Raw genomic sequence first — 25,983 nt, forward strand, 5'->3', positions numbered from 1 at the left:
ACATCCTACACCAACGCCCACTGAAACAGCACTGTACACGTGGGTAAGCATTTTCGTGACCCAGCGGCGAGTTTTTGGAGCGACTCTAAGGTACGTATAAGACGCTTTTTAGAAAGATCACTCAAAAAGAATAAGACTATAAAAATAAAACCTGATGGCTGCTAAAAACCAGGTCCAGCTTCTGCCGCACCAAACAAAAAAGTGAATTGCCTGAGCTGGGGATATAGGGGACTGGCCCGTTGCAGTCTGGGAGGTCGAAAGCTTTGATCATTGGTGCCAATCCGCTCTCGCTACCTCATATCCCAATGTTGATCTGTGGACCCTGCAGGGGAAATTGTTACTTTTTTTTATTTTATTTTTTAACAAAAATGCAGAGACAATATTTTGTAAGATTATTTTAATCTTAACACATTTTAAAAACAAAGTGATATTAACTTGACAAAGCACCATACTTTAGAAACACACTGTGGACTACTTACAATATATTGCAAACCTCTCCCTATAGCATTTATTTTAGTAATATGTGCAGAAGCAGATAGCTTAAAAGAATGAAAAATAAAGTATATTTACAATTTACAATATATAGACGATACCCACCAGTATAACCAGTGCCACTTTCTTACAGACATTATGTCTGTATTACTAACCTTCAGCCTGCACATGTTCACAATAGAAACATTGTGTGTGAATACTTTATTTTCACAAGATTCATTGTTAATATAACAATGGATTGTGGTATGCCATAGTTTGGGTTAGGTTTAGACAACCTGTAGCACTACTGCTGCTGAACTACAAGTCCAAGAATGCCTGAAATCTGTTATGCACATTTACAAAAAATAAAGACATGGTTGTGACTTAGAATTTCCTGTTTACTAAAAGATTATAAAGAATCCACTTACAAAAAGACAGCACTTATGTTGTTATCTGTTATATTAAATTAACAGTAGAAATTTAAGGGGAAGGGGGGGGGGGGGGGGGGGAAGAACTACAGCACCCAGAAAATAGATGTGTAGTAAAAATTATGATAAAAAAACCAAATACCTCATCTACTCATCAGGTAGTACTGTAATGACCATCAGCGACAGGCTGGTATTCAAATCAATGGAAACAACCAATGTCCGTTATCTTTCATCCTGACCTTAGAAAGAACATATTGCTGATACAGAAAAGTAAATGTTGGCATAAAGGGCCGACTGCAATGTAACCACTAACCAGCATGCTTATCAGCACATTATATAGATTAAAAAAAAAAAAAAAAAAAAAAAAAAAAAGTGACTAATGTAGAGGACATGGAGGAGCAGTTCTGCGACTAGGTAAAAGGTCTTCTATTTTGTAGGTTTTGCTTCTGTTGGGTTTTCTCCAGTGTCTAAAGTCTTCAAGAGTCTGAAAAGTCCGGCTGCTTCTCGTATTCTGCTGAACTCTATGCAGAAGGCCTGCACCTCTATAAACAAGTCCTGGACATTGATTATTTTATTTCTGATTAAAGACTGCAGGAAGACACAAACCAGTCTGACCAACCGATTCTGCGGGGGAAAAATAAAAAAAATATACGTTATAGTAAGAACTTACAGTTGTTAACGGTATTTCTCATAAGTCCACAGGATAACATTGGGATATGATGAAGAGGCAGCGGATTTGCACCAATCGGTCAAAGCTTTTCCGGCCTCCCAGCATGCAACGGGCCCGTCCATATATCCCCGCCTCCTGGCTCAGGCAAATCAGTTGTATCCAAAGCTCAAGGCAGGAGCATCAGATAGCCCTAATCAGGCGATAAGAACACACATGCACACACTTTCGTACAAGAAAGAAGAGGTTAGTGAGTAAAAGGATCCTCAAATCAGGTGCATCAGGGTGGGATCCCTGTGAACTTAGGAGAAATACCGTTATCAACGGTAAGTTCTTACCATAACGTATATTTCTCCAGCAGGGTCCACAGGATAACATTGGGATTTCCCAAAGCAATTTAGTGGTGGGGATGCTCCTGATTGGACAGGGGAATCCTTCACCCGAATTCAGCGCCATGAGAGGCAAAAGGTATCCAAGGCATAATGAAAATATGAACTGGCGCTACGTGTTTCTCCAATAATAAAAACTGTGGATAGATTTCGATAAAATAACATGTAATTTATTAAAATTAACTAAACATCACATACTAAAAACAAGAATGAAATCCAATGTAAACATAGTTTAGGGCATTGATGGAGCTTGAAAATAATTGGTAATGGCTGCTAATAAGTGTCCACAAAGGATCCCGGACTGAGAGAATATGCAGAGTTCCCTGGGGAGAAGGAATACAAATAGCTGGTGTTACCCGTGACGATAGAGACTTCCAGAGGTTTGGAATTGCCAGCAAGCAGGCTGTGCTATTTGTAGAACACTGGGGTCTCTCCAATCGGTGCTGTACAAGTGAAGTCCCACAGAGAAAATTCCAAGGTAGCTTTTTAAAAGTCCATATCTGGATCCGTTTGAAGAACAGGACACTGGTGAGGTAGCAGCATCAACACTTAACGCGTTTCCCTAGGCTCGGTCACCTAGCTTCATCAGAAGTCGCCAAAAGGCATAATGTCTAATGAATGTGTTAATGGAAGACCATGTGGCCGCCTTACATATCTGTTCTGCTGAAGCACCACGCTGTGCTGCCCATAATGGACCTACCTTACGAGTAGAGCGATCAGAGACATTAGCCGGAACAGGGAGATCAGCTCGAGAATATGCTTCTGAAATAGTCATCCGAAGCAATCTTGCCAGCTTCTGCTTATCAGCAGGCCATCCTCTCTTGTGAAATCCGTAGAGAATGAAGAGAGAATTTGTCTTTCCGATGGCACTGGTACGATTCACGTAGACCCTTAATGCACGGACCACATCCAGCGATGCATCTCCCGCAGTAAGGCCCGGTACCTAGAAAGTCGGGACTACAATTTCTTCATTAAGATGGAATTGACACCACCTTCGGAAGATACCCAGATCTAGTTCTGAGAACTGCATTATCTGGATTAAAAAAATAAATAAATCAGAAATGGGGAATGACATGATAATGCCTCTAAATCTGATACTCTGTAGAAAGAGAACTTTAGCGGTGAACCATTTAAGATCCACTTTATTAAGTGGTTCAAACAGGGCAACTTGAAGGGCTTTTAGGACTAGACTTAAGTCCCAAGGCACTGTAGGAGGAATAAAAGGGAGATGGAATGCGCAGCATTCCCTGGAAAAAAAGTTTGCACATCCTGTAAATTGGCAATTTCATTTTGAAGCCAGTCAATGCCGACACTTGCACTCTCAAGGAAGCCACCTTCAAACCTTTATCCATTCCTGCGTAAAGGAATGCCAAGACCCTGGGTCCATTTTCCGTTCACTGCACCAATGAATATAGGTTTGCCATATTCGGTGATAAATGCGAGCTGAGGAAGGTTTCCTTGCTATGATCATAGTTTGAATTACCTGTTGTGAGAATCCTCTTGACTTCAGGATAGAGTTTTCAAAAGCCATGCTGTCAAAGACAGTCGATCCAGATGTCTGTGATAACAAGGACCCTGCATCAGTAGATCTGGACGTTGAGGGAGCAGAAGTGGAACATCCATAGACATCCTCTACAGATCTGTGTACCAATGCCTTAGTGGGTCAAGCCGGAGCTATTAGTATCACAGCACCTTTTCCTTGCTTTATCTTTCTCAGCACCCTGAGTAATAGGGCAATTGGAGGAAACACATAAGCCAGATGAAAGTCCCTTCTCACCGACAGGGCATCCACAAAGATCGCTCTGGGATCCTTTGTTCTTGACCTGTATGCGAGCACTTTGTTGTACAGACAGGACGCCATGAGATCCATCTCTGGAAACCCCCACTTGTCTACTAGAGTCTGGAAGACCTCCGGGTGTAGAGCCCATTCGATTGTCTGAATGGCGTGTCAACTGAGAAAGTCCGCTTCCCAGTTTAGGACTCCCAAAACGAACATTGCGGACAAGGCTGGATGATGAAGTTCTGCTCACTTTAGTATGTGACTTACCTCCATCGCTTTTCGGCTGCGGGTTCCTCCCATATGGTTGAGGTACGCTACTGCCGTCGCATTGTCCAGTCCAGTTCCGCTCGGTTTTCCCCGAAGAATGTCCTTTGCCTGAATCAGTGCCATGTATATGGCCCGAAGTTGCAATATATTTATTGGCAGGCAACTTTCTTCCTTGGTCCATTGCCCCTGAAAACACAACCTTCCTGACACTGCTCCCCAGCCCTGGAGACTGGCATCTGTTGTCAGAATTTCCCAATCTGATATCCAAAAGGGTCTCCCCTTGTCCAGATGGGATGTCTTTAGCCACCAGGCTAATGACCTTCTTACTTCTAACGTAAGAACCATAGCCTGTTTTTATCGTCTGATGCAACCCATTCCATCTGTCAAGAATCAGACGCTGCAGAGACCTTGAGTGGAATTGCGCATACTCCACCATGTCGAATGTTGACACCATCAAACCCACCATGCACATTGCTGCGTGAATGGATACCTTTTGACTATGTAAGTCCTGAATCCTTGACTGAACCTTGGAAATCTTGTTCAGAGGTAAAAATACTCTCTGAAGCCTTGAATCCAGTACAGCCCCCAAGTGAGTCATCCGCTGTCATGGAACCAGAGACGATTTTGCCCAATTTATGAGCCACCCATGCATGGTTCTGCAGACACCATGTCTGTTGCAGATGTGCCAGGATTAAAAGATCGTCGAGGTATGGAAGTATTGTTATCCCCTGCTGGTGGAGATAACATGCCATTATCACCATAATCTTGGTAAATACTCTGTGGGCTGTGGCTAACCCAAAAGTTAGGGCCTGGAACTGAAAATGCTGTTGGAAGATAGCGAGCCTGAGATAGCACTGATGGGACAGTGCTACAGGAACATAAAGGTAAGCATCCTGTATATTCAGGGATACCATATAATCCCCTGGCTCCATGGCCAAAATGATGGAACGTAACGTCGCCATGTAAAACCGAGGTACCCAAATGTATTTGTTTAGTACTTTGAGATTGAAAATGGGCCGAAATGACCCATTTGGCTTTTGAACTAAAAACAGATTGGAGTAAAAACCCTGTCTTCATTGTGCAAGAGGAACTGGAATGACTACTCCTGACTGAAGCAATTTCTGGCATGCCTCTAACAAAGCCCTGGCTTTTGTCTAAACCAGAGATGGGCTGGTACAAAAAAACCTTTGAGGAGGGTGCTTCTTAAAGGCAAACGCATAAGCTAGAGATACTGCTTCCTGCACTCAGGCATCTGTTGTAGACTGCTGCCAGATCTGTGCAAACTGAAGAAGTCGGCCCCCCCACCCTGGGGTACCCCAGGTGGAGGCCCACCCCATCATGCTGACGGCTTATCTGTTTTCCCAACTGGTCCTCTGGTAGCCCAATGCTTTGTAATCTTACCAGACTTGTTGTATTGGGGCTGCTTGCCATCACTTTTTCCTTTAGCTTTTCCTTGAGACCGAAAAGCCAGAACTTTAGGTTTGAAATTGTATGTGGAAGGAAACTTGACCTTCTTGGAGTCTGCTTATGACTCCAGAATATCTATCAATTCTTTACCAAAAAGAATATCTCCAGAAAAGGGCAAAGATTCCAAAACGTAGCCAAACTGCTCTGCAAGCAGCTACTGTTGAAGCTGATGCCCTGGAGGCAATATAACCCATATCCAATGCTGCTTCTTCCAAGAACATTGCAGCCTGTGTTATATGTACTATATGGGATTTTTGCTCTCTAGAAGCTATTGAAAAATCCCCCTCCAATGCATCAGCCCAGGCAGCCACTGCCTTTGCCATCCAAGCTGAAGCCATGGCTGGCCTTATGACTGCTCCAGAAGGAACATTTTTTTTTTTTTTTTTTTTTTTTTTTAGAAAAATGTAGATTTTCGCACTAATCGAATTACATGCGTATCTACTTTAGGAGCCACCTCTCTTTTTAAACAATACCCAGCTGGAAGAGGATATTTGGAATTCCATTTCTTAGGAATTCTAAACTTCTTATTGGGTGTAGCCCAAGCCTCTTCCATGATTTCAGTCAGCTGATCTAACCCTGGATACTCAGTCTTAACCGTTTTGGGACGTTTAAATACAGGTGCCTTGGTTTTTAACACAGGCTCTGCTGAATCCTCTAAGGACAGAATGGCTTTCATAGCTTTAATTAACTCCGCTATATCCACTGAGCTAAGACCTTCCTCCTCCTCTTCGTATGCCTAAGTAGAATTCATTGAGCCGTCATCTTCCGATGAATCCTTGTCCGAAACATGTGTAGCCTGTGAGGGTGAAGATTTACTTTCCACCGGCTTATCAGCTTTTTTCTTTTAAGAGGCTGCTGCTGGAAGTGATACACCATAGGTGGGGAGCTGCATGTAAGGGTTAATAGTGTAACCTATCCCTGGTACGGGAGTTTGAGTCATTATCCGTTCAGCTATACTGGATAAAGTCTGTGCAAACATAGCCCAAGGTGGATCCATCTGTGGCTAAATCTGCCTTGTGTTTTTCAATAACCCCTGGTGAAAGCTAAAACAATTTGCACACAAACCATACTGAACCAGATCCTGAGAGGATAACACAGCTTTGCAAGACAAACATGATATGAGTGTTGGTGTTGCTGTGAGTGTACCTTCCTCACCTTTGCCGCTCTTAGACATGACAAATAATCAACACTTCCAGTGTACTACACAATTTGTGACTGTAATCACTTTAAGCTTCTTAAAGTGACATACAATCCTACCCTACCCATGCATCAGCATTGAGGATCGGAATAAACAAAACTGACAGAAATATAGTAAAGTCAGCAATCACACTAGCAGTCAGTCACGTTATACATTAGAATAATAAGCAATATGAGCACATCATAAACTACAACTACATTTTAAGTATGTAGAAGAACATATTACTGAATCATGTTTTAAACAGATCGAACGCATTCAGACGCATTGCGAAAGAAACAGTAAATGTATACAAACTCATATGCAATAGGCACTTATCTAACTATTCGTACACAAAAGGGTAGATAGACTTCGTGCTGTATCACCCGTACTCAGTAGAGTGGGATACAGGGAGAATCATCTCGCTTCCAGGACCGTTCAATACATTAACGAACGCTGAGTGGATCCAGGCGCTACTAGTGTACACTGCCGCTACATGAACCTATAGTGAACATAGACGCTCAGTGAACACAGACGCACCAGTCTCACAGCCGCATATGCTGCGACTGGGTCCCCTTCGTGTACAGCATCCGAGACTGAAGCGGAAACAGTTCATGGCGGGAGACTTGGAGGAAACTGGTCATGAACTGGGGGGAGGGGTGACCAAGAGAGCATCTGACATTAACCCTAGGGATCGCAGCCTCATACTACCCCCCTGGAGCCTATGGTCCCCAAGGCCTAGCGCTGGTGCACCCTGGGTGGCAGCCACGTTAGTGACTGTTTGGTAGTCTCCTCCCAAAACAGTGCGGCTGTGTCCATATTCCCCTACTAAACAGAACCGATGCCTTACCTTCTCCCCGTTCTCCGCCCACAGCCTGGTAACGTCTGTTAGACCTGCTAGCATATCCGACACAGATGCCCGCCAAAACAGCACTGTACTCGTGGGTAAGCGTTGTCGCGACCCCGATGGAGAGTTGTTGGAGCGACTCTTTCTTAAGTACGTATAAGACGCTGTTTAGAAAGATAACTCAAGAATAAACAGTAAGACTATAAAAATAAAATAAGAAATCTTAGGGCTGCTAAAAAGCAGTAGCCCTCTGACCATGGTCCGGCTACTGCCGCATCAAACAAAAAACTGATTTGCCTGAGCCAGGAGACGGGGATATATGAACGGGCGCGTTGCATGCTGGGTGGCCGGAAAAGCTTTGACCGATTGGTGCAAATCCGCTGTCGCTTCATCATGTCCCAATGTTATCCTGTGGACCCTGCTGGAGAAATAAGGAACATGTAATACCAACTAACAGTGTGATAAATATAGGGTCAGGGACAAATGACAATTTTTTTTAATGATTTGACTGATCTGACATAGTGTAGATAATCAAACAGATAATAGCAATCCTTAATCCTTATGCCTGCCAGATGCTCTAATACACAAAAGCAAGTGCAGAATAGAACAAAGTATCTTTACATTAGAATTAAAAGGAGATTTTTGTCATCTGGTATTTTTAAAAGCACGCCTATAAATAAACGCAATAATTTTGTATATATGTACAAATACAAAGCTGTATTATGGAAAACACACACTAGCATCACCCATCTGTCATGACATGTGTCAAGCACCAAATAAATATTTTAACATTCACAGTAACATCATTCCCGTGATGGGGTCCTGTTGAATTGTTTTGGTGAAAGGCAAAAATAAGACATATGTACAGTATGTGGCAGGAGCAGTACCACTCTGATGCATATAATTACTTCCTTTTACAAAGGCAAGTATGAACCAGTGAAAGCAGCACAGGCAGACACATTAACAATTTAATCCATTATAACCTTAAAGCAAGTAGAAAACAATCACATTTTAATAATATCAGGAGGAAAATGGTAGCGCTTACCTGCATATATTTGTCCTTAATTTGCTCACACGTGGATATGCAATTGGAAATATAAAGGTGAATGAATTCAGGAGGAAGATCAACTGCAGTAGTTAACCTGTAAAATAAAATAATATCACATCTAAATTACAGCTGAACATTAACATTAAGTAAACTAATGGTGGTATAAAGGAAACTTGCTTTCTGCTAACCAACGTCAATCACTAAACATCACAGAGAAACCTGGTCCCTGGGACATTGGTGCCATCAGTGTAATGTGGAGAAGCAGTCCCTACAAGCAGTAAGACATAAGCACTGAACTAGAGTCAGTCCGCCTATTCTATTAAATCTCTAAAACAAAAAGGACACAGATGCAGGAGAGGACACTGCAAAGCTAAAGGGACTTATAGCCCCAAAACAGCATTAGACTTTAATAAGCAGGTAAGCCACATCCTGCATCCATTTGTACAAGACTTTGAGATTGGTTGGGGAGAAGCCAACAGGTCTCATTCCAGACATACATATGCTTTTAGCCGAAAAGCTACTGTATGCCAGAAGATTGTCAACTGCACCTCTATATGAAACAAGAGTCATTATCCTTTTTATTGCTTCAAGAAAATAAAAGAATATACAGAAAAATAAAATTAAATAACATTTTTTCCAGGGTTATATTCCTAGTTTCATTCATGGCTGTCTCATCTACTTGGTTGCAAGGACACAAAATAAGGTCTAATGCACTTAAAGGGCTTAAAAACAAACCATCAAAGTGTATACACTACTTTTTGGTGTCTGGTTTACCCAGCTGATGTCTGTGCATCAGCTGGCTAAGGCAATAGCTTTTTATTTAGTTTTCTTTATTATTAGAATTCTTTACATTTCAGTCTGGTTTTTTTTTTATTCTCTCAATCTTTCATTCATTTTTATCCTGCTTCTTTATTTTGCTTTTGTTACTAGCACAACTAGATGAAGTGCAACTGCAAAGTAATTTCCAGTTTTTTTAAAACAAACAATGTTTATTGTATTTTCCATAAACAAGGATACAGTATAACCAGATATATACGGTACAACAGTAATAAATCGCCAAAAAGATATATAAAAACAGAGTAGGCCTACCAAAATAATAATAATAATAATAATAATAATAATAAAGCAGAAACAAATAATTGAGAAAGAAAAACTTATACAGCATTGACAAACTACCAAAAAGTCAAAGTAGAGTCCGGGAACATACCGGACAGTGTCAGGGGACATCTAGGAAAGCGTAACCCAGGTAACTGCCTAGCACCGAAAAGGAAGGGGAAGGTAGGAGAATATATGTAAAGACAGAAAACAATATAAAATGTACATTTTAACCTGGATGGAATAGCATCTGACTGCACTGGAGCATAGGCAGCATGGAAACTCCCACAAGTCAGACCTGTAATAACTAGGGATCAGTGCTCTGGGCAGCGAAGTTAAAAGACTTGATTTCCGCTAATGGAATCAGAAAGCTCCTGGTCAACTCAATGAATTATCAGGTGAATAATGGATACTATACTGACAGACACTGAGGAAAGCATTCATAGAAACATTACTAGAGAAGCTTATCTTGAAAATAAAAGGGATAAATTGAGTTTTGAAAAAAGAAAAAAAGAAAAAAAAAAAAAAAGTGGGGGACCATTTTAAATCTTCTGTGCTTACTTCTAGTTACTTACCGATTAACAACTTCCATTGAATGCAAGGACATGTCCATGTTAACCAGAACAGAAAAATATTCTGTGATTTGACTTGACTGCATTAATTTAAGCAACATTTCAATTGCAACCAAGGGATTGTTTTCTACTAGGTCCGGAAGCTTTGCCGGGGTGAGACCAATGTGATAAACCAGCTTAGGGTCTTTCTCCAACTCTCCAAGGAGCTGTAGGGAGAAACATTAAACAAATAAATACATACAAACATATACGTGCATGCATAAATGAATAAAAACCAGGTTCCACCCACCACTAGTAATATGAATGCATTGTAGCAAACAAGCTGGGCGTAGAACAGTGACCAACTGGTAAGATGATATCGTAATACCCCTTTCACATCGCACAAATAACCTGGTATCGACACGGCATATTGCCGCGTCGAAACGGGTCAGTGTGCGATGTGAAAGCTCCTTTGCTGAATTAGCGGGTCATCTGACCCAGTAATTCAACCCGGTAAAAAAGAAGGTTTATTACCGGGTCAGGTGCAGTGTGAATGGGAGCCGTTCCGATGTGACAGTTCCCATTCACAGCATAGGGAGAGGCAATGAGCTCATCCCTCAGCGCCGCCTCCACCCCAGCTGCTGCTGCGCCCCCCGCTGCTATGGCAACCGACCCGGTATATTGCCGGGTTGGAAAGCCAGCAAAGGAGCGCAAATGCCAGATCCCACCCGGTAAGGACACATTTCTCTTACCGGGTGGGATCCGGCATTTGCGATCTGAAAGCAGCATAAGTTGAATATAACAATCTTCAACAAACAAAGCAGAGATGAGCTGAAGTATAAAAGTAAAGGATTGGAGGGCTGCTCATCACATGTGTAGATCAGAAACTGCACTGTCTGAATAATGTGCACTTTAAATTATTTTAGTTCCTTGTGTTAACTTATTTTTTCATCATGTACAGTATAATTAATCATTGGAAAGACTATGGGGGAATTCAAATGGTTATTGCGGGTCTCTGCACTCGCCCGCTGACAGCTATTCAAATATTGCTGCCGATAGGCACGAGACCTTCATTTCAGCTAACTACTTGCTGAAATTTGCGAAAAGTACCCTGTTTGGCTGCCCAAACAGGACTTTTTGCGTCACACACATCTGTTTAGTCGGGTTTTGCTGCTTTACGTGGCTAATCAAGACTGAAATGGGCGCGATCAGCACAATAACAGGGGACAACTAATTATTGCCCCGCAATCCCCTGTTACTTTAGATGGCAGATGGGCATGATTAAACAATGGAGTTCCCCCCTATATGGCAATAACACAGTGTAAAACTACAAAGCATATCACATGGACAAACATCAAAGTAAGGCATCAAACGGAAAAGGCACAATGTCATGAAAGTATGTAACAGTTCATTCTGCATCTGATGACTGCTTGGTGGAGTGATTTCTATGTCAATGAAGTTCCAACTGAGAGGCGAGAGTATAGTGAAAATAAATTGAAGATACCTATGGTGAAAGCAGATGTATCTGCAGGCTTCAAGATTAAGTGGGATGCAGTACACATAACTGATCTGGTGGAATGTGTGCTACATTTTCAGGTTAGAAAGTCCTGGTCCAACATAAACCTAATGAATTACCAAAGTAATCCACCAGGTGATTGCCTGCTTAGATGCAGGCCAACCTCTGGGCATTATAAAGAGCAAACATGAAAACCATACAGCTCAATTTCCAGATCCTATGAGCATAAATTCTCAATACAATTACAACATCAAAAGTGTCCTAGTCTTCTGAAGATTTATACAGATCTAAATCTAAAATCGCAAGGGCTTTAAATTTATGGAACTTGGGAGCCCACCTTGGGCTGCATGGAAGGTTTGGTTCTAAGAACCCTACACGACAAAAGATCCCAGCTCTCCTAGCTGTGGACATGGACAACATTAAGGAATTTTTTTTTAGGTAAAAACACTTAATCTGCACCAAATATTTGGTTCAGAAGGAAGGTGGTGTAAAATGATGTCAGCAGCAAATGAAAGAGCCCAAGGATGAACATGCATCAATACCTGAATGAAGTTGTGCCCTTAAGTTAAGAGTCTGTTTTCGCTAAAGAAACCAGAGAAGGATGAAACTTGAACCTTCAAAACAGACCAAAGTTTTAAATCCCTTTCCTGACCTAACTGTTCGGTGCGGCAGGAACAGGTCCAACAGAAAATTAGAAATAAGCAACCTCTTTACTTCACACCAGATGTAAGATAATAGTTATTTTCTTTATATAGTGCTTTTCTCCAGTCGCTTTACAGAAATAACTAACAGCACAAAGTATAAAAGATTTAGTATTATCTCAAGTAGAAAACCACACAGAAAAACAAACAAACCTAGAAAGAACAATAAGCATGATGCAGTCTTTTTGGGTAATAAATCCCATAGGTTGTATATTCCACCCACAAAAAGGTACCAGGCGAAACAGATGTCTTCGGGTACACTACATACGATTACACTGGGTAGAATAGGTCACGCCTAGAAGAGAGGACACAAAATGGGGTGGTTGCAGCATCCTAACACTCGAAGAAGGGTCCTAATATAACAGTCTGCTCTATGTATTAATCATCCCCATCCATAAGAATACTAGTTGATGCAGCCATGTTGGGCACACTACAAAAGGTTACACCATGGGGTAAAGGCCATACAAGGAACCATGGGAAAACGGACACGTGTAATATGGCATGCATTTTAACATCCCGACTGTCAGGATGCAGAGTGACGTCGGAATCCCGACACCACTCAGGACACCGGATCACCAACAGCACAAAGGCAAGTATCGGGGAACATGTCAGGGTAGGGTACAGGGGGAGAGCGCAGAAAAATGTACCCTCTCAGATGTCAGTATCTTCAATGTCTGGATGCAGCGGTTGGACATTTGACCGCCGATATAGTATATATTCGCCCCATTCCTGGGAGTGGCGAGTGCGGTGGATTTCTGTATGTTTATATTTGGGTTAATTTTTAATTAACATCTGTGTGTGATCACAGCTTTCTAATGCACCCCTGTCTAAGCTCATTTACTTTAAACCTGTGTCAGCTGCTTACTTAGTGGTAATTCAGGAGTTGCGTTGGCGACTGCTCTACCTTTAAAAGCCATGAACTAGCTGGTAGGTAAGCTTTAAACCAGATAGCACATTTTCAGTTTGACTTTGATGTAATAGCAGTTGCCAGGTTCTCAGAAATCTGGGTGATAGAGTATTATTTATTAATTAGCAGTTTCTTATATAGCGCAGCATATACCATTACGCTTTACAATTAGAACAACAATTATAGAACAAAACTGGGCAAAGAGACAGACAGAGGTAGGAAGGCCCTGCTCGCAAGCTTACAATCTATAGGGAAATAGGCATTGATACACAAGGATAGATGCTACCTGTTACATAATGGTTCCCCAGGTTGCTAGGTTCTTAATGGGTTGTATGATATGATCACCCAGCAATGTTGGAAGACAAAATGTGAGTTTATGTGGACTGTACAGAGAGGATGTAACTGGATAGGGAAGCATTGAAGGTTATGTGGGTGGGTCTGGAATTTGGTAGGCTTGTCTGAAGAGATGAGTTTTCAGAGAACGTTTAAAGGTTTGGAGACTAAAGGAGAGTCTTATTGTGCGTGGGAGTGCATTCCACAGAGTGGGTGAAGCCCGAGTAAAGTCCTATAATTTTGAGTGGGAACAGGTAATACATGTGGATGAGAGACGCAGATCTTGTGCAGAGCGGAGAGGTCTGGTAGGGAGATATTTTGAGATGAGTGAGGAGATGTATGATAGTGCAGTTTGGTTAATAGCCTTGTATGTAAGAAAGTATTTTATATTTGACACGGTAGAAAACCGGTAACCAATGGAGGGACTGACAGAGCGGATCAGCAGATGAAGAACGTCTGGCGAGGAAGATTAGCCTCGCAGCTGCATTTAAAATGGATTGAAGTGGTGATAGCCTATGTTTGGGAAGACCAGTAAGGAGACTATTACAATAATCAATGCGGGAGATGAGTGCATGGAAAAGAGTTTTTGCAGTGTCTTGCGTAAGATAAGGGCGTATTTTGGATATGTTTTTAAGGTGCATGTAACATGATTTAGAGACAGATTGAATGTGTGGAACAAAGGACAGTTCAGAGTCAAGGGTGACACCTAGGCAGCGAGCTTGTGGGGTGGGGTGGATAGTTGCATTGTCAACAGTTATAGAGATATCAGGTTGGTAACTACTCTTAGCTGGTGGGAAAATAATTAATTCGGTTTTGGAAATGTTGAGTTTGAGGTGGCGAGATGACATCCAAGATGAAATGGCAGACAGGCATCCAGTGACACGAGCCAATACTGGTGGAGACAAATCTGGGGAGGATAGGTAGATTTGAGTATCATCAGCGTACAAATGATACTGAAATTCAAAGGAGCTGATTAGTTTACCAAGAGAGGAGGTATAGATTGAGAAAACCAGAGGACCTAAGACTGAGCCTTGCGGTACTCCAACTGATAGAGGTAGAATCAGAGAAGTGAACACTGAAAGAGCGATTAGATAGGTAGGATGAGAACCAAGAAAGGGCTGTGTCCTGAAGACCTAGGGATTGTAGTGTTTGTATGAGCAGAGAGTGGTCAACAGTGTCAAAAGCAGCAGAGAGATCTAGAAGAATAAGTAGTGTGTAATGGCCTTTTGATCTAGCAGTGACTAGATCATTCACTACTTTGGTCAGTGCCGTCTCTGTGGAGTGTTGGGCACGAAAGCCTGACTGAAGTGGGTCAAGAGGTGGACTGAAGTAGGTGAAGAGTAGGACTTGCAGTGAGATGGAGTCCCTTGATGTTGGGCTGCAAGCTTAAATGCATCAATCCATGAACCAAAACTCCACAATTGATTTATGTATTAAGGTGAATGAGTTTACCATGGCAACCACTGGGCTCTCTGGTTTTTATTTATTTAAGCTATGTGGTCACAGGCCACTGCACCCCAACCTGGGAGTGGCAAGTGTGGATTTCTGTATGTGTATTCCTGTAAAATGACATACCCTGTACGAATAGATCAACATTAATTACATCCTGCAATGGAAGCAACATCTTAAGATCTTCACAACTCTGTTGCAATTCCTTAACAGATCTGTTCTTGGAGGCAGATGCGTCGCTAGGTCCTCTGTCAAATGTTTGCTTTCATTAACTAAACAGTGCTTGAATATAAAGAGGATTAGAATCGGACTGGCTGCTATCAACATTTGCCCTTTCCTTGGATATGTATAAATATATACCATACATTAGCAATGTATCCAGGAATTCTTACTACGGAGCAATACAAAGTCAAATTTTTTTTTATTACATAAGCAGTTGCCACAGTTGCTAAAAAATCTATGATATACCTAAACTAAAATGTTGGGAGTTTATAAGGAGGCGTTTTGAAGACTAAGGGTGGTCACACCAAATATTGATTTGATTTAGACTTCTCTTCTGTTCATTCACTTTGCATTTTGTTAATTGATAAAAACTATTAACTTATTTTTGAAAGCATTCTTACTTTGTCTAAAACTTTTGCACAGTACTGTGCATATATACATGAATACACTTTTAAATAGCATGCTTTCTGGATAAGAACATAAAGATCTACAATTCAGTAGATTAAAATTACCAGGTATGAGGTACTCGTATTTCTTCATATATCATAACAAATATCAAGGCAACTGAATGTTTATAATAGAAGTTCTACGATGGTGAAGCTGGATAACTAGACACAAACATCCTGTCCAGTATAAATACCTGCGTCTGCTGAGGAGAAGACAATGGGCTTTTAAAGGCCTTGGCCATAATGCGTTTTATCTCCACTCCTGTACTGTTCTTTACACACATTGACCTGTCCCACTTTACAGCATGATCAGGTTCAATAGGATTTAGCCAAGCAAGTTCATCATCACAGATGTGCAGCGGTGGAGGGGGGCGAATGAACTCCGGACGAAAATGGCCTGGGAAGAGCAAAATATGGTTATATACATGATACCGGGCGCGTCCTCTTTCAAATCTCTGTGTTTAGACATCTGTATCTTATTCATCTAGTCATTACCAAGTTCTAACGTTTGATAACATCTCGTATCTTGTCAGATATAACAGATGTAACAATCATGTCTTACTCAACAAAAAAAATAAGTACACCTTTACTGCTTCCATAGGTAATTTGTGCTCAGTGCTGCTAATCACATTGTTAGCTGATCAGGACCTGCTACCACCTCTAGAAAAAAGCAGTCACTCCAATGTGTGCACATAATATCCTATATACTAAAAGGCTAACGCTGCTTCTCACCTCTATGGGGGAATTCAAGTGTTCTGCGCACCAGCGGCCACCAATTCAAGTGTTGCACCATTCACCCGGGCACAGCCGCCGGTGCAGACATTACGGATATCAGACCGTCAAAATAACGGAACATCATAACTAGTCTAACAATCATAGAAGCAACTGTTGCTGCTTATCAGCTGTCTGAAAAGGGGAATATCTGAAGTACATTATACAGTGAGAAAGATTAATGTTGTAGAACACAGAAATAATGGGATAATTGCATAATGTGAAGATTTGAGCTGCAAGGCATAAATACCTCTAAACCACACAGGGTAAACCCATAATCCAGTAGGTCTTAATCCCCAATTTTTCCCAACAGGTCATGCTTTGAGGGTTTCAGTCAATGGAAACAGGTGGGATACTGACCCAGCAACACAGATTAACTCACCTGTGCGCGATTAAAGAAATCCACCAAACATGACATGCTGTTTGTACTTGATGACTGGAGTTGAGAACCCCTGCCACATTATTATTATTATTATTATTATTTTTTCTATCTGTGTTTGCTGAAAGAGGTTCACAACATACCATTAAGTAGTGATTAACAATGAGTTTGTCTTCAGGGGGAGTATTATGGAACCACCAGAAACAGCCACTTTGGTAAATAAGCACTCAGGGCTGTAAAGTTATCTATAATGTACCATAAATATAATTATGCACTGTACGGAATACACACTAAATGCCGGCAGTCATATAATCGACATCCTGTTGCACAGAATCCGGACAAGGGTGCGGTAGGTGTTTTCACCCTCCCCGCTTACCCTAACCCTCTCATAGCCTAAGCCAAACCCTAACACCCCTCCCTTCCCACACACGGCCTAAAGCTAGGAATCCCCGGCATACTTACATTCAGGATGTCAGCGACCGGGATTCTGGCGCGGGCATTTCATCCCATTTGTCGGAGTTCCAGCTCCGTGATTTTGCCCGTGTGTCGGGATGTCCATGTCACCTTCCTCAGCTCAGGAGCCAAGGCCTGTGCTTTTTGCACCACAGGATTTGCAAATGGGAAATTACAAGCAATGTTGGACACTGCTGATAGCACCATAGGTTGAACTTTGCAGTAAATTAACCTGCAGCTCAACTGTTTAGCCCTGCACTTCCATTTAATGCACAGATAATGGAGTAAGCCCACTTTTGTCTTTTGCGAAAGTTTCTGCCATTACCTAGGACACTGCTGCTTGTGACACACTGGCAAGCTAAGCCATTTTGGTTGCTGGAGCCAAATGTATGTACCCAAATAACCTCCTCAAAGTCACTGAGGTTACCACTTGCAACTACAGTAACCATAACTATAGGCAATTAGGGCAGTCCAGCGTTTATATACATGGCTCTTACCATACTGGGAATTCATTTGCTTCATTATTGCATAAGCCATACCACTGTGGAAACCCTTGCTTTCAGTAGACTGTCTCATTTAAGTAAACTTTACCATTATTTGCCCACTATGGTGCACATCCAGAGTATCCGATTATCTACGTGTTCCTCTCTATCCAACCCCATTTCTAGTCTGAAGGCAAACTTGACAGATTAAACGGACTATGGTTAGCGCACCTTTTTTTATTTATATGCACCTACTTATAAGGGCTCAATTTCATTCTCTTTATAAACTTCCCATATGAAGACAGGGTCATAGGAATACTTTTTTTAAATGTATAAATCCATTGGTCTACCAAAGACTAAAACAAGTACTTAGTGCAAAAAAAGTTACCAAGTAAGTAGAATGATTTTATACATACATGGGGCGAGATTCAAATATTCCTGAAGCCGGTAGCCACTAGATGGCGCCGAACGGAGATATTCAAATCTAGCTCCATTTGGGCATGATCGGTTGCCGGCGTCTACATTTCAACTCGCTTCCGCCGGGGGATGGTGAGCTGAAATGTGTGTAAAGTGATCCGTTTGGGCGCCAAATGGCACTTTTCCCAATCGCGCCCATTAGTTTAGTAGGGTTTTGCCACTTTACGTGGCTAAACCAGACACTAATGGGCGCGATCAGCGCGATAGTGGGCATGAAATGAATATTGCCCCTTACGATCTCCCGTCACTTTAGACAGGAGATCAGGGGCAATAACATTGGAATTCCCCCCATAGTGTTTCATCGGTAGTCTCACTGAATAATACACCTGTTCAGTGTAAAATCCAAGTGAACACATGTCGCCCAAACCAGGAACTTTTTGCGCATTTCTTCTTGCCACCTCAGATTGCGAGAAGTGTCTCTGCAGCTAATGGGTGCCTGATCAGAGCAACAATTGAATGCTCCATCAGATGCCCTTTAGTTAAGGCACCCAATAAAACAAGGGAACAGAGATTCTCAGATTTTGAAGGGCACATCATTATCCACTCTCTGGTACGCACATATATATTGATTTAAAGATTTACTATGTAATATTTACTTTAATGCACCATGTGGCACCCCTGGTCTTTATGTTTGGCATAGATATAACAGTATAAGAGAAAGAAAATAACTCCACCACAGCCTATTGCACACATAGTGCCACCACACTATCATTCTGTAGCTTAACAGCACTAATGAACACATATGCCTCAAGCCTTCTGTATAAGAACTTAAAGCATCTCCACAAATACAATAGAGAAACACATACTTGTCGAAATGTGGGTACACACTTAGCGATAAAGTAAACATCGCTCATTTTGACCCTTTCTGAGCAACACAATTTACTATAATCGCCTAGTGAGTATGCTGCCAATGAGTGATGAACGGCCCCGCAACGACCCTCGGTGTCACCCGTGCATGCCGCTCAATTTGGACTCATCATCCAAAACTGGATGCTCCAGCCAGCCGCAGCATGACATTTCTGTGTGATATCGCACAGTGTGTATGCCCGTCGTCGGGTGACCTGGGAGGGGAAATACTAGGCGATGTATGTTGCTCACCAAGCACAACCCCACCTTTACACTGCACATCCTGCTTCAACATTACAGCATATACTAATACAGATCTGAAGCTAATGGGAATAGTTTTTATTTGCCCAAAGTCTGAACATACATGCTTCAACAGAATGTCTGTTTTCCCATGGCACAATTTATCACATATTAAAATGGAGAATAGGGGATTCAATTAATCATGGTAACAATAGTTAACTTGCCAATTCAAAGGAGAGAGAAACACACCTAGTATTTGGTTTTTAAATCAAGAATGCAACGTACTTTCAATGGGTGGCTTTGGCCCACTAACTAAAGCTTCTGTAATTTGGGATGCAACAGAACTGTCAAACCCAGAATTGGAAGAGTCTGGATCCGGGTCACTTAGGATGCTTGGGAAACTGGCCTTGCTCTGTGTTGGAAGTTCAGATTGCCGTTCTAAAGAAAGAATGAACTTCTTATTAACAAGTAAAAATAATCTGGATTTATAAAAACTTTAAAAGCTTTGGCAGAGTAGACAATTATTTAACATATTACATCGATCACTTAATATCAAGTGTAGTAAACAGGCCTGCATGTTTAACAGTCACTAATTATTATCACAACAACACGTGCACGGGATCTAAGGTTCTGAATTAACATAAGTGTTCCCCATTTTAGCAAAACTATTATACGGCGCATGCACTGCATGCAGGGTTAGGGGGCTGATAAAGTTCAAGGTTATGATGCCTAGGACATGAATGTTTTACTTTGATGTATGCACCTTACCTGCAAGTGCTAACTGAAGTCCACTAATGTCCACTGGTTGGGCCAAATTGGTCACATCCATAACAGCAATTTGCCTAGGTGTCTTCTTAAATAATTCTCTAGGTGGTGCCAACATCAACTGTGAAAGGAAGAACTTCTCCGAAGGTGTAATCGGTGGCAGAAATCCTGCAGAAATTAGAAGTTTCCACAAATTTACATTTTTTTAGACCATTTTCAAGTCAAATCATAAAAAAATAAAAATAAAGTCAAATTCTTACAATGAATTCTTAGGTAAGTTGCCATACCAAATTTAAATTCTAACCTTAATGCTTCAAACAACTGGTATCTGAAATTTGTTGCACAACCTAATTCTAGGCCCGCCTCCCACTGACAGCGCCGGATCGCGATAAAGTACGGGTCCCGCAAGCAGGACCCACTCACCACCTCGCGAAGCGCCGCCATGCGATCCCGGAGAGCCCCCGTCGTGTGTGCCTGACCATAGAAGAAAACCGGAGCCTCTTGCTGTAGTTACCCGGCAACCAGGGCTCGGGAGTGTACAGCGCCGCTGGGGAGAGATGGAGCTGCAGCAGCGAATGTCACTAGACATGTACACACTGCTGCAGCCCTTGAAGTCTTCACTTTTCTTCTCAAAAAGCTCTTCTTAGGGCTGCCCAGAGCAGCCCATCTGTTATGTGCCTGCTATCTGCGGCACCAACTACAAAACTGAGCTCCTGTGCAGGGAGGTGGGGTTATAGAGGCGGCGGCGCTATGCATTCTGGGAACAGTCAAAGCTTTTCAGCCTGTTGGTGCAGATCAAGATCCTACTCTACACCCCTGTCTATCCTTGTGGAGCCCAGTGTACCCCGCAGCAGAAATATGAACCAGAGGGTTCATGTGGGCATTATACAAAAGGTGCGGCAGTATATACTGCTGGAAATGTGGTGGGTTTTGAATAGAGATATACAGACAAGGTAGGCAGGGGAGGCAGTGTCTCATTTGTCATAGTCCAGTATAGTCCAGTATAGCCCACAGTTGTGACTACAAAAATTAGAATACAAAGAAGATATTTATATCTTCTTTGTATTTTTCATATTTTAATAGTCAAAACTCTGAAGTATACTGGAGTATGACATGAGAGGCTGTGCCTCACTTCACTGTTCATATCCTGTCTACTGCCATATATACTTCGTTGACCTCATCAATTACCTGCAGCACTCTTTCCCTCTGTCCATAACACTCGTCTTCAGTCACCCTGCCTTGTGCACATCCCCTCTCAACCAAAATACACAAATATTAATGCCCCTGACCCTGCCATCTTTTCCTCCTCTTAAGGCTCCCATACACTAGACGACCTGTAAGGGATGACTTCGTTTTAACAATTTCCCTTGAACTCCCCCGGCAGCTCCCCGGCAGTCCTGGGCAAACGATATAGTATAATGCACATAAGATATATCATAAAGCTACATCCAGGAGCATGCTGTCGTTGACTATAGCCTCAGATTTTCCCTGCAGCATGGAAGATCAGAAGCTCCGACCAACGACCAGCTCATAGTGATCATTAATGGACACTGATCGATCTGCACTATTATGAACGATTTGTCATTCCGATCCGTCAAACGACCAAATCATTCATTATATTGTCCAGTGTATGGGCACCTTTAAACTATTCTACTTATTACCATAATTTCATGCTTCATTCTATATCAAGTCCACATAGACCTTAATATGGGATAGTTAAAATGCCGGCTGTCAGGATCAAGGCGTTCATGAGGCGGACGCCAGAATCCTGACAGCCGGTGAAATACTGACAGATGAAATCACGATCACCTCCCAGTATACCCACACGGTTGATGGGTCCACACCCCCATCAGAGTGGGAATAGAACCTGTGGTGTACGAAGTGAGTGTCTGCCTCCACCTTAATATGATCGGAATTCACACATTTCTTACCCATAATGCTGCAAACACTTATTTGCTCTTCTCAAATGTATGAACCACTGACTGCTCCTCCTGTCTGGCTTTTCGCTCAACTTTTCCAGCTTCAATCCAGCCTCAATGGGGTTGATTCAATTCAGCAACAGTTGAATAGCACCGGGAATTAGGTCCCGGCGCTATTCAATACAGCGACTAGTTACCCTCAATTGTCGGGTATTCTTCTCTCACCCCCGGGGGGTGAAAGAAGAAAACGGACAAAAAAGCTGCCGCGAGGCTGATTCTGTCGGGAATCAGCATCGCTGCGTGTAGTTAAGTCGGAGAATGCTCGTTCTCCCGACAAAACTACCTGTCAAGTCGGCGAGAACGGGCATTCTCCGACTTAACTGTAGCTGAATTGAATAGCGTCGGGAGCTAATTCCCGGCGCTATTCAACCGTTGCTGAATTGAATCGACCCCAATGTCACTGCAAGACTGATTTTCCTTTCTTGCTGGCTTTACTACTCTTTCAGTCAAATCTCTGGCAACCCATTCCCTATAATACACAATTCATGCTCCTCTATCTTCAACCACACCTCACCTACCGATATCACTAAACCAGTGGTTTCCGAAACTGGGTGACATGGCACCCAACACTTGCAGGGGTACAACGGATACCTGCAGGGGTATGCCAGGTCGGGTTGCCATAGTGGTGGGGGTGGTGCCGGCAGCAGTGCTGGGAGATGAGCTAATCTCCACGCCGCCTCTCCAAATGTAGTGAACGGGGTCCCGGGTGCATCGACCCGGGAACCCGTTCACACTGCCACTGACGCGGTATTCCACCCAGGAATAACCGTTCTTATAACCTGGGTTGAATAACCGGGTCAGGCAAGCCGGGAATTCTCCATGGACCCTTTCACATCGCACGGTGACCAGTGTCAACCATGCAATATACCGGGTCATTTGTGCAATGTGAAAGGGGTATAGGTTAGAACCTAAGAATCCTTGGATTCGTTATCACCTTTCACTCCTCTCTCTCTTTTCCAGGCTTAATACATCTGCCCCTATATGTCTTACAGTCTGAGCAGCTCAAAATGGTTCTCTACATTAATAATGCTTCTCCAATTAAACTACTCAAAACAATGACTGTCTAAACAAAATAATAAAATTGTATTTAAAGGATAAGATACATAAAACAAATTTTTCATTGACATGCAAAATCCCACCAATAAATTAGTTTGATTGTTTAAAACTTCTAGCAGCACAGTCAGTGCTGCTGCAAATGAGCTTCTCAATGAGATGGTAATCTAAACACTACAAGTAAGAGGCAGCCTGTCACACAAAGCATTGCCAGCAATATAGTATTAAAACTAGATTTCCTGCAAAAAATAAAATTCTCAAAACCACCCCCTGGGCTCAATAGCATTGGTCCCAAACATGAAACCAATATCAACCACAGAATAAGAGTTACAGGCCCTACACACATGCCGATTTTTTAAAAGATATGAACGATCTCGTTCATATCTTTCAGTGTGGAGGCTCCAGCGATGAACGATGCGCGGTCCCGCACTCGTTCATCGCTGGTCCCCCGTCGGCTGTGCATGCAGGCCAATATGGACGATCTCGTCCATATTTGCCTGCACTTCAATGGAGCCGCGTGACGGGGGGAGTAAAGAAACGTCACTGCCGCGCGCGCCCCCCCCCCCCCTCCGCGCGCCGGGTTGCTCGTCGGCCGTATCCGCCGTCGGGCAGCTCGGCCAGTGTGTGGGGCCCCTTAAGCTGGTTGCAACCTAAACGATTTTATTAACGATATGGACGATAAACATTTCTGAATGATCTCGTCCAGCGCGTATGCACTATTTTGTCAACGATGCGTGCTCCCGCAGGTGGTTAGCGAGATCTTTTGTCATCTATACATGTAGGTCAATTTTGACTATATCGTCTGAAACTACATGTTCGGCGTGGTGGCAGGATAATGTCACTGAGCGATATCGTTAGCTCTGTCGTCACTCTAATTAACGGGGTGTCAATCATGTGACCGCCCGAATCCTGACTACCAGGCTCCCGTATCACACCCATACTGTGGGGTTGCTGTATCAAGCAGTGACATAAGTGGAGATATTGTCCATAGCAACCAATAGGCATCTACTTATTTTACAAAATGTACTTCAGAAATCCTTACTTAAAACTGATTGGTTTCTATGGCAACCTCTCCATTACCACTGCTTGATACGATCAACCTGCACGCAGTACAGCAGCATATGAGGCCTAATACCCATTCCCGTACAGCAGGCAGCCTCTGTGCAGGACCCTCGGTGTACGCTTGCCACTATCATATGTCCTGAAGCCAGGACCGGCCGCAGACTACAGCAGCTTCCCCTTACCTGATAGCAGCCTCTCGGCCTCTTCCACGGCCGGCGGGTTCAGGAGATGGGCGAAGATGGCGGCGAAGGGGTTGGCAGCGAGCGGCTCGGTGCGGTACATCTCCCACAGGAGGTAGAGTGCTGTCAGGCGCTGCGGGGAGCTGGGCAGGAGGTCCGGCTGCTGCAGGAGCATCACCAACACCGAGCCCACCCTGAAATGGTCGGCCTTGGTGAAGTAATGATGGAAGGCGGTGGAGAGGCCTTCAAATGTATTGCTGCACGCCTCCTCCGTCATGATGCCCAGCAGGTTGGACAGTTCCTTCCCGCACAGACTCATGGTGAGGCGGCGGCAGCAGCTGCAGGCCCAAACGTGGCGGCACTCACTGCTCTGCTGCTCGTCTCCCGTCCCGTCTCCTCTCACATGGGAGTGCGGCTGACTCCGTGCAGCCTGCCTGGCGCTGTCCTTCCCACTACCGAACAATAAAGATTTTGGTGGGGAAAAAAAACCCCTAAAGTTCACCCCCAATAACACTACAGCTGTCTGGCGTATGATGTCATTGTTCCAACGTGCGCGCTCCTGCTGTTGCAGGCTCCCCTCTCATGATTGGACACACGCGCCAGAGGCTGAGCGACTTCCGGTCTTTTGCTTAACGTGATTGCGCACGTTATTGCTGCTGCCAATCAGCGCAGTCTCGGTCTCAGGCGGTCCTGTTCTTATTTACGGCTGGCACGAATATCGTGTTCATTGTAGTTATGCTTGATGTGCAGTGTACACAGGTACACGTAACCTGGGTGGTCATTCCGAGTTGATCGCTAGCTGCATTTGTTCACAGCGCAGCGATCAGGCTAAAAAACAGCAGTCGTGCGCATGCGGCGCAATGCGCACACGCGCGTCGTACGGGCACAACGAGTGATGTAGTTTTGCACAGGGTCTAGTGAAGCATTTCAGTCGCACTGGTGTCCGCAGAGTGATTGACATGAAGTGTCCGTTTCTGAGTGTCAACTGACCGTTTTCAGGGAGTATTCGAAAAAACGCAGGCGTGCCAGGAAAAACACAGGTGTGGCTGGGAGGGTTTGTGACGTCAAGACAGGAACTGAACAGTCTGAAGTGATCGCAAGCGCTGAGTAGGTTTGGAGCTACTCTGAAACTGCACATAAAAACTTTGTAGCCGCTCTGCGATCCTTTCGTTCGCACTTCTGCTAAGCTAAAATACACTCCCAGTGGGAGGCGGCATAGCGTTTGCACAGCTGCTAAAAACTGCTAGCGAGCGATCAACTCGGAATGACCACCCTGGTGCGGTGGGGTATGGTGACTGCTAGGGCCAGTTTAGTGACAGCTTTCAACCTGGGGGGCAAACATAGTCACAACCATGTTGGACCCTTTTCTACCAGCAAACTGCAATGTAAAAAACTGGGTAAAAAAAAATCTTGAAGGAGTGTTTTTACTAATGTGGGTGAGATTGTAGTCCCCATTGATAATGGGGAATGCAGTATGCAGGAGATTTCACAGGAATCTCCTGTATTAGGCTATTAGTACATAGCAACAATTCATAAAAT

At 43.2% G+C, this 25,983-nt stretch overlaps 1 protein-coding gene across 1 annotated transcript; it reads right to left on the reverse strand.

Moving 5' to 3' along the window:
• Window positions 1-382: 382 nt before the first annotated feature.
• CNOT11 (CCR4-NOT transcription complex subunit 11) lies at window positions 383-25,069 on the reverse strand. The gene is made up of 7 exons (XM_063953446.1): window positions 24,448-25,069; window positions 20,175-20,339; window positions 19,692-19,844; window positions 15,953-16,155; window positions 10,209-10,411; window positions 8,536-8,632; window positions 383-1,523 (listed from the first exon to the last, which is right to left on the reverse strand). The coding sequence occupies exons 1-7, from the start codon at window positions 24,761-24,763 to the stop codon at window positions 1,326-1,328; spliced, it is 1,335 nt and encodes a 444-aa protein (XP_063809516.1). The 5' UTR covers window positions 24,764-25,069; the 3' UTR covers window positions 383-1,325.
• Window positions 25,070-25,983: the final 914 nt, after the last annotated feature.

Source organism: Pseudophryne corroboree, chromosome 2 (assembly GCF_028390025.1).
Source record: "Pseudophryne corroboree isolate aPseCor3 chromosome 2, aPseCor3.hap2, whole genome shotgun sequence".
Classification (NCBI taxonomy): domain Eukaryota; kingdom Metazoa; phylum Chordata; class Amphibia; order Anura; family Myobatrachidae; genus Pseudophryne; species Pseudophryne corroboree.